The sequence below is a fragment of the Sabethes cyaneus genome, chromosome 1 (genome assembly GCF_943734655.1).
Source record: "Sabethes cyaneus chromosome 1, idSabCyanKW18_F2, whole genome shotgun sequence".
In the NCBI taxonomy this organism is placed as follows: domain Eukaryota; kingdom Metazoa; phylum Arthropoda; class Insecta; order Diptera; family Culicidae; genus Sabethes; species Sabethes cyaneus.
In genome coordinates, this window is record NC_071353.1 from 125,374,181 (window position 1) to 125,384,037 (window position 9,857).

The 9,857-nt window shown below is 41.0% G+C and overlaps 1 protein-coding gene across 2 annotated transcripts in view; it reads left to right on the top strand.

The window, feature by feature from the left end:
* LOC128738243 (fasciclin-1) overlaps window positions 1-8,799 on the top strand; it is a 381,405-nt gene extending 372,606 nt beyond the window's left edge. The window contains exons 13-14 of one of the 2 annotated variants that reach the window (XR_008412083.1): window positions 5,245-8,486; window positions 8,542-8,799. Coding sequence is in view for 1 of the 2 variants with exons in the window: in XM_053833243.1 (XP_053689218.1) it covers window positions 5,245-5,459 (215 nt within the window). In the remaining variant the exon portion in view is untranslated. Of the gene's footprint in view, window positions 1-5,244 lie in introns of both variants that reach the window. The other variant, XM_053833243.1, reaches the window with a different exon arrangement.
* Window positions 8,800-9,857: the final 1,058 nt, after the last annotated feature.

A 9,857-nucleotide genomic window follows, 5' to 3' on the forward strand; every position in this document is an offset into this window, starting at 1 on the left:
TATCCATTCCTCTTCTGATTAGCCTCGTCCATAAGTAAAACTTTAAGAAATATTAAAACCAAGAGCAGGAGTCAACCGCACGAGCCTATTGGGATTCGATCTGTTTTTTTTTTCTTGTGTAATTAATGATTATCCAGGACCCAGCATAACAAGAGGCTTTTTATAATAAACTGCGGTTAGAATTCTCATCTTGGTAACACCTTTCATTGCCGCAGTAAGATTTGGAAGGGAAGCGCAAAAACAAAGTGAAGAAGAATATGCCACTGGTTGTCCTGTCCTAGGGTTGCACTATGAGCTGCACTCTTTCGGCCGAAACATAAACCATAGAACGCAACCCAAGAGCATCACTTATATATGCCTGCACGCGTAGTCGAAATTAACGGTGTGGTTAGTGATCCTAATCTCACCGTCAAGGACCTTTTGGACTTTGGAATTGGCAATTTAAGAATTTCAATTTTCAGCCGGTAACATATTGGACTGCAAGCAATTACATAAAGTATCGCTTGACCACGGCAGCAATATGTATAGCCTATTAGACACATTTCGGGTGATTTATGCTGAACGCGCTCTAGTCACTGCCCAGTTAGCTTCGAGGTACGACGCTGGTCTAACAAGCCAGTCGTCTTATGTTCGAATCTCGGCTAGGCGGTGCTTGCTAGTTAGAGTCAGTAGGATTGTTGCACTGGCCCCGTAATTTTCCTGTACTCTAACAGCCGGCTGCGAAGTCTGTCGATAAAGAAGGGTAATGTCTAAAGACGGTATAAACCCATGGCTTTGCTTTGGCTTTGCTCTAGTCACTCACTCGTAAGCAGGCGTCCTCTATCTTTACTCCTTTTTGTGCAGCGAGCTATGACCTGCTTCAATTGAAATCTACCACATACCAGCGCTACCTATAAGGTACTTTCTCAGAACCTGTTACGCCGGCTGTCACCGCCAGCACAAGGTTTCGTAGGGAATTATCAGGCGGGCTTCATGAGGGCTCGCGCCACTGCGGACCAAATTTTCACCATCCGACAAATCCTGAAGAGCTGTGCCCACATATCACATCTTTATTGATTTCAAAGTAGCACGCGATACAGTCGATCGAGACGAGGTATGGCAGATAATGCACTAACACAGTTTTCCGGATAAACTGATGCGACTAATCAGAGCTGCATTGGATCGAGTGATGCGTTTCGTGAACATTTCGGGGTCCGTTTGAAACACGGTGAGGGTTGAGATAAGGTAACAAGGGATCCTGCATGCTGTTCAAAATCGCTCTTGTGGGAGTGATCAGATAAGCGGGCATCGAAACGAAAGCCACGATTTTCACCTAGGATATCCAATTCCTAGGCTTTGCAGATGACTGTGATATTATATCCAGGAACTTTGCGACGGCGGAGGCAATTTATGCCAGACTGAAAACGGATTCTACGAGGATTGGAAATAAATACGTCGAAGACTAAATACATGAAACGAAGAATCTCAAAGGAAACAAACCTGCACCTCCCACGGACGGTAACCGATGACGGCGACGAACTAGAAGTGGCGGATGAATTGGGATTGCTGGTGACCGCGAACAACAACACTAATAAGATGATCCAATGGTGAGTTCAAGCCGATTTGACGTCATCCAAATAAAACTTTGACATGAAAACTTTGCGGCAGCAGTTAATCAAGTTCAAATAAGCTGAAATTTTGCACTTTTTGTAGGTTGTTCCGTTTGATAATTCGAAAGTCACTTTTTTCAGTGATGCCCTAGGGTGTAGTGAGGGGGACTTCCCAAACTTCTCTCAAGGCAAGCTTACAACCACCAATCCCTCCATCGATTCGTCTCCGGTCTCTAGCTTATTGCCATTGCGTATTACCAGAATGTAGGCGGAATGACTGTCTGCTACCGTATGTTGATAGTTCATACGAAGTAATTGTTTTGACCGTAACCTTGCTTGACAAACTCCGTGTTAATAGTCACGTTTCGAAATTATTTAATACCACATTAGTCGACATAGCAATAATGCATTGCACAAATAAACAAGCACAATTAAATAATAAAACTATAAAAATTTGTACGAAATTGTTACGTTTATTTAAATATGTTCAAAAGTATCCAGAACATGAACATTTATTATGTTGATTCTATGTTGAAAATGCATCTTTTTCATCCAAATACATTATTTAGTCATGAAAATGTCCGGAAGTTTTAGGTAGACGTGGTTAAACATACTTTCAATAACAATTCAGATAGAATTACGCATGCCCGAAATATTTAAAACGCTATATCTCCCATACTACCAAAATTGTTTTTTCTAGTTAAGTGATTCTTATGTAGAATTTTCTGGCGAACATTTTAAGCATATTTATATGAAAATAAAATTTTTTGATCGGACACACGATGCCTTCCGTCCACTCCTCCGGTAGTAGCTCCTCCTCCCAAATCTTGACAATGACCCAGTGCAGCGCTCTAGCTACCGTATTTCAGCAGCTCGCCGGGTAGCTGATCAGCCCCAGCCGCTTTATTGTTTTTCAGTCGACCGATCTCTTCTGCTACCTCCTGGAGGTCGGGGACTGGTATTCTGTCGTCTTCTGCACGTGCTCCAAGATCTATTGCCATATCGTCACCTTCATGTTCAGCTACATCGCAGTTAGGGTGCTCGTCATAATACTGCTCGTAATAATACGTCTCGATCACCTCACGTTCGTTCGTAAGAAGATTACCGTCTGAGTCCCGACACATATCGGCCTGCGGCACATAGCCTTTACGCGAACGGTTTAACTTTTCGTAGAACTTCCGTTTATCGTTAGCACGGTACAGTTCTTCCATCGCCTCGCGATCTCGTTCTTCCTGTTGACGCTTTTTTCCTCCGGAAGACCGAGTTTTGCCTGTTCCGTGCTTGTTTATATCGCTCCACATTCGCCCTCGTACGGTATTGCAGCATTTTCGCACGTGCTGCATTCTTCTCCTGCACTAATTGCTCGCATTCACCGTCGAACCAATAGTTTCTTCGGTTCGGATTCATTGTACCTAGTGCCGCCAGAGCAGTACTACCGATGGCGGCCTTAATGCCTTTCCAACTATCTTCAAGAGTTGCTGCGCCAAGTTGCTCTTCCGTTGGTAGCGCTGCTTTTCGTACGTCAAATCAATCCCAAATTGAGCTGATTACATAGCATTGATGTCTAGGTAGATCATAATTTAAGTTACTTTCGGCTAGAACACTTCATATGCGTCGTCGGATCTTCCAATGTTTGTAGAAACGGGCTGTCATCTTAAAAGCGAATTGGCTGTACCACCTCTATGGTAAAGCTGGGTCTTACTTCCCTTTTTTCAGCGACAATCAGCTTATCAAATCCATGCCGAAATCAGGAGACATCTCCACGTTTCTCGGTCTTGAGCTGCCGCTCTCCAGTCACCCCTAACACCCGCTGCTCTAGCTTCCACATCAACAGCACTCATGCAACGGGTAGAGGGACTGTCTCGAAGTCATCGGCCTCTGTCGGTTTCTCCGCTAAATAATGTTTTCGCTAGTTTCTAATCCGGCATCTTTGCTACGTGGCCAGCCCATTGTGGCCTGCCGTGTTTTAGTCGCTTCACAATATCCGCATCTTTGTATACTTGGTATATTTCATGATTCATGCGCCTACGCCACACTCCTTCGGCTAATGCGCGTCGATCGCAGAATCTTACGCTCAAAAACGCCAAGAGCTCGTCGGTCGCTCTCATTCAACGTCCATGCTTCGTGATCGTAAAGTACCACTGGGAGAATTAGCGTCTTATAAAGCACGAACTTTGTACGGAGTTGCAGGCCATGGGACTTCAGCTGGCTACGTAATTTCTGGAAGGCCCTGTTGGCAGCCCCTATCCGCGTTTTTACTTTACAATTCACTTTGTTGTCACAAGTCACATGTAACATACCAAGGTAAACAAAGTAGTCGACCACTTCAAAAGTATTACCACCGCACTCCCAAAACCCGAAGGGCTACCACGATCTCTACCAGCCACCATAAACTTTGCTTTGGTAGAATTTATGATAAGCCAGAGCCTCGCAGCTTCCTTTTCAAGATGCATGTAAACTTCTTCCACAGCTCTATGGTCTACACAGATGATATCAATGTCGTCCGCAAATCCCCCGCAAACATATGAGATTTCGCAATGATTGATACCGCTTCTCTGCTCGCCTGCGCTTGACCAACTTTTCTCCCTTGCGACAGATTTGGAAAATTTGTGGAATCCACGCTATTGGAGCACCTGCTGGTCGATAACTATGAAATTGTACGTTGTACAGTTCCTGACGGCCAATCCTTACCAAATGTTCCATCTCGAAATTACATGAATGTTCGTAGCAAGTATGAATTAGATAGTTTGATACGCTAGAACTCCGCTATCAAATTTCGTAAAGGCACTGCGAGAAAACAGGGTTCTCAATTCAACCGCCCGCTCCGTGTCAGATGCTATCGCCAGTCTACCCTAAACTAGATACGTATTTGGTTAGGAATCGATGGTCAACTTTGCAGGGCATAAGGCAAAACTAGCTAAATGCTATTGATCAACACATATCGTACACCGAGTATGTAGTTGGGGTCTCATTATTTCAATAATTTCTTAATCACCTTTATTGTGCCCCAAGGGAGTAACCTAGGACCGTTGCATTTTTTGTTAATTATCAATGAATTATCTTACTTCATTGTGACTACGAAGAGTTGATGATTTTTTGAAATTGAAACAAATTAAAAATAAAATTTTTTTTTATTTAAATATACACAACAAACCGAGTGAGAGTTCTTCGTTGCTAAACCACCAGAGGAAAATAAACTCAAAGGCTACATTGTACTCTAGAACCTAGAGCTGCCGTTACGAACAGCTCTTGTTTTTGTTGTCAACATTTTCTTCATTTCACAATCATTCTTATCGATACACTTTTATCATATTTCATTGCGGAAACACAGCTGAAGACGACTATGCCAGTTCGTTACAGTCCGGTGAGTGCATTCGTGTCAGTGTCGTGTGTGTTCTTTTAGGCAACAAACATATATTTCAACATACAACAGATTAGTCAAATAACACGCACACACTTCGACACGCAGCACACGCACACTTTCAGGTCCACCACAGCAGCAACAACAACAACAACAAGCCATTCGGAGTTCTATTCCGTTGCTGTCGCTCTTGGCTGCTGTTCTTTCTTTTTAGGTTAACTATTCAGGCATGCTTTATAAGCTGTTTCAAGTGCGTTATGCAATGATTAATTTTGTTGTTAATTCCTTTTGCAGGATTCTACGTTCAGTGGAAAGAAACCGGCAAATGGATTCCGGTGTTCCGGCCTGATGTCGAGTGCACGAACGGAATCATGCACGTGATCGATGCACCGCTGGTGCGGGACCACGACATTACCACCAGTGGGACCAGCAGAAGCAGTTGTACTGCGCTCGTAACAACGCTCATCAGCACAATCGTTTTGGCAGCAACAACTTGGCAGCTTCTGTAAGGATGCAGCAGTGTCCCATTCACTTCACATATAGATAGGAGCTTTATTTCAAATAGTTACACTCGGCCATCGCACTCGACAAAAAGAGAACAGATTCCAATGTGACGGATTGCAGCTTATGAGAATTCATTTATTTCAATAAGATTATGGTAGCCAAGCCAAAACGGTGCGACAGGCATGCAGCAGCGACGAGAGGACGATGAATTATATTTTAAACTAGTGACATCTATTGAAGAGGATCCCAATCGTTCTGCAAATATTTTTCTCTCCGACCATCACATCTCGCTGGCTGCATAAAATGTGGAAAAGGAAAACACTTTTCTCTCCTTGCTCTCCTCAGAGCATATTTCCGCAACGGCATATCTCGCCAACCACATGGCTGAATTGCATGTAGTAGGAGGACTAATCCTCTTGCCGGAGTGGATTAAATGCCACCGCTTTTCCAGTCGTATTTTCGGAAGCGAACCACTGCATTGTCGGTACTTCAGTTGCAGTTGGCTGCTGAACAATAGTCGAGAGACTTTTTCTTTTTCTGTACTGCAAATGGTGCTTTCCAACCTAAGGATGGCTAATCGTTTCTTCGACTATAACCGGCTTTGATGTATGCTGCTGCCAATTCAAAGTAGTTTTTAGGAATAAGATATAGACTCGATAAATTTCTCATAATATTTATTTTATTTCTGTCTGGCATCATTCGTACGAAAAAATAAATAACAAATACTGCCGAGTATACTGAATCGGATATGAAAGGAACACAGGATCTTAAGCAGGTGATTTTAATTCCGTGTAAAGCAACGTTTTTTGCGTTTGTTTTTCTATCAAACAGATCCTGTTGTAATTCAACAACAATTCAACGATGATAATCAAGCACACTTGAGTAGAACCATTACAGTGGACAATTATATCTACATATTTGATTTTTTTAACAAGATAGACAACACAAAAGCACGTAGCCAACAGAGTATAATCGGTTTTGAACTCCTCCACCTAATTTTTTCATTGTTTTACACTAAACTTAAGCTAAATTTATAATGTGGCAAAAAAACACAATTGATTTTAGAAAAATATCCCCCAATCGAAACCGCAAATAAAACAAAAATAAATTAATAAAAGAGCTTATCTACATACCGTCGATACTCGGAAGCAGTAGCACAAGAGAGAGAGAACAACCATTTTACACCGTAATCTTATGTTACTTTGCAACTTTCGTAAATCCGCACTGTTGACAATACATACTAGAAATAGCCAAACTAGTTGAAAATCAGAAAATTTTAACATCCTTCGCAGTACCGCACACACTCCGTACTAGAACCAGCGTACAGTTAGAGCTTAGTCAAATAAGAGAACAAATTCTCCCTTCATCATTAACAGTTTTATTTGCCTAATTTTCTGTATTGTCTAATATTAGCACGATATTTGCGTCGTTAAGTCCCAAAAGGTGCTCACGAAATAAGCTAAAAATCATGTCTCAAGTTTTTTAATTATAATTTTCATTAAATAACGGTTTAATTGTTTCCAAGTCTTTTTATCCTACACATTTTTGAGCTTCGCTGTAATCCCGCAAAACCGTTAGTGTGGTTCAATAGAATATGTGTTCAGAAACTGGTGGAATCAAATACAACTAATAATTAACACAAAAAACCAATTTGCATACGAATTCAAAAGCAGCTGCGGAACGAATGAAATGATGAAAACTGTGTCTACCCGAAATTACCGTGCCGTGCTAACGTCAACGTCAACAACAACAAACTTTTGCGGCTAAGTTATTGCGTAGTTTACGATCGGTCCACAAAATCAAAGAAAAACAACAACATAGGAAATTCTTCTGACAAATCTAGGCCAATTTCCTTTCTCGGCACTTCGATTACCGTGCAGTGCCCCACCCCCCGGAATAAAAGCACTCTTCTGAGGTAGCTTTCCGTTTAGCCTAAAGTGTGTTCGTTGTTTTCAACAACAAAAAAAGTTAGAACCTGTTCCCGTTGTTACGCGCAATTTGGATGACGCCAATTATTTTAACCTAACCTCAATCAGTTGCTGTGCCTTATGGAAAACAAAAGGAAATTAAAAAATTGACTTTTTCAAAACAAAACGAAAAAAAAAAATGTTACAGAAAATCTTCTCTATGCGCCTTCACTAGAATTAAACCGAGAAAGGAAATTGCAGGTTTCATTTGTAGAAAAAAAAAAAACAAAAACTATTATTGTCAAATTATTAAAGATCGATGATTTAGCACTTTTTAAGCGGTGACAAACAAACATTAAAATAAAACATAGAAAGACAATTGAATGTGAGAAATGTTGATCGTAACTTAATTTTAGTATACTTATTGCCTTTCGATATAAACAGGAACAGGATCCGCAGAAGGATCTGTAATTATTCTTGAATTGTGAGATAGAATAATAATTATAATAAAAACTAGCTGCGAATGATGTGAGTATTTTCTAGGTGCACTCCGCGAAGGGCTCGTCTCTTTTCTCTCTATTACTTTTATATATTCTATTCAATCGTGACGAAATATTGTATTTTTGTGGTAGACTTTGTAAAACATTACCCTCTATTGAAAAGATGCTGATTTTTATTGATTATGCATAGTTCCGAGAATACGTGAGAGTATGTTTAAGAGCTATATTTTAAAGAAACATACACGTAGTTGCTGTGTTAGTGCTATTTTTCATATTATAATCATCCTTATACCAAAAAAAAGAAGAAGAACAGAAACAAACAAATCGAACCGCTTGTTGCGAATGAGGATTTTGTCTAGAAACTAGCTCGTATTAATCGCAATCTCATGACTCTCACGATTCGGTTGTTATTAAACGAAAAGAAGAAAAAACCATCGCGCGAATCGTAAGCTTACTCGTACCATTCAGTTTCGTTGAAATGACATTAAAAAAAACAAAAACGCATTTACATACAACAAAATGAAAATCTCCCCCGACGGATCATCCATTTTCTAGTTCAAATTGTAGTCTTATACGATTTAGATAATTATAAAGGAAAACCAAACACAAAATCATCCATTAAAACGTAAGTAAAATGTGACTAAGCAAGCAGACATGTTCATGTTATGATCTTTATCCAGATGGAGCAAATACAGCCGAAATGTAACGACTCGAACTCGGAAAAAGAAAGGAATAAAATCTACCAGAGAGTTTAGAAAACAGAACAAGATTGTATAAATACACGCAAAGTTCAATCAAGTACACGCAGTTAAGTAGATACAGTAAACCGATGTAAAATAAAAAAACCGGACAACCTGGATAAACAAATCAGAGGTGTAACAATTCCTCCTAACTGGGACGATTTGAATCAAATGATGCGATAATAAACTATTCATACAGCTAAGATTGATATATGAAAACAGGGCGAGTTTGTACCGTTGGTTGAATCTAAACTTAAAACCCTTTTCGAAGCTCAAAATCATAACTCTTCTTCTGCTAACGTCATAGAACCTGAATGGCTCTTGCTGTATCAAGAATTTCTCTCCACTATACTCGATCCTGGGCTACTCGTCGCCGATTTGTTAGGCGTCTCGATACACGCAAGGCGGCTTTAACCTTGTCGGGCCATCTAGGAGGTTGGTGCTGGTGGGGTTCTTAAAGAGAACAGATTCTACGGCACCGTCGTTCGGTATCCTTGTGACGTTACCAGCGCTGGGAATCTCTCCAAGTAGTGCCTGCAACTCGTTGTTTATACGCCAGCGCCACTTTCCGCTGCTTACCATTTGTAATCCGCAACACCTATCGTTCAAATACGGCGCAAGTGCACGTATGTCTTCAGTAAGTTCAGTAAGCAAAGTAACTGTACCAAGTCCATAGAGGACGTACGTCTAATTAGTGTACAAAACATCAACTTTATACGGTGGCGTATGCTCGTTGGACCTTGATCGAAGCGTCTTACCGAGGGAAAAGTAAGTTCGACTTCCAGCTAGAATACGTGTTGTTGTTCGCGGTTACCAGAGATCCCAAATATATGAACTCATCACTTGCACTTCATCGCCGCCAATGGTCACTATCCGAGGCGAATATTGTTTGCTCTGGTGCCTCTTTCTACCAAATATGTGGTTTTTAAAGCATTGATTTGTAACCCAATTGGCGCCCTCGAGCTCCAGGAGGAGATCAGAAAAGCAGAGATAGACACGTAGACCGCTTTTGGAGAGTATTTCTTAATATTTTTTGAAACGATGGTTCTACAATTGATAGAGGGACGGTAGGGGAAAGTAATGAAAATTTTTTGGGAACGGAGGGGAAAGATTGGTAAGGAAGGGGGAGGGGGGTTGATAGGTAGCTACGCTTAACAAGCTGTCGTTGTGACTCCTACCTTTGGTTCAATGCTGGAAGGTGCATGGGTCGAACCAAGCTATAATCAGAGATTATAACCGGATTTGAACCCACAATA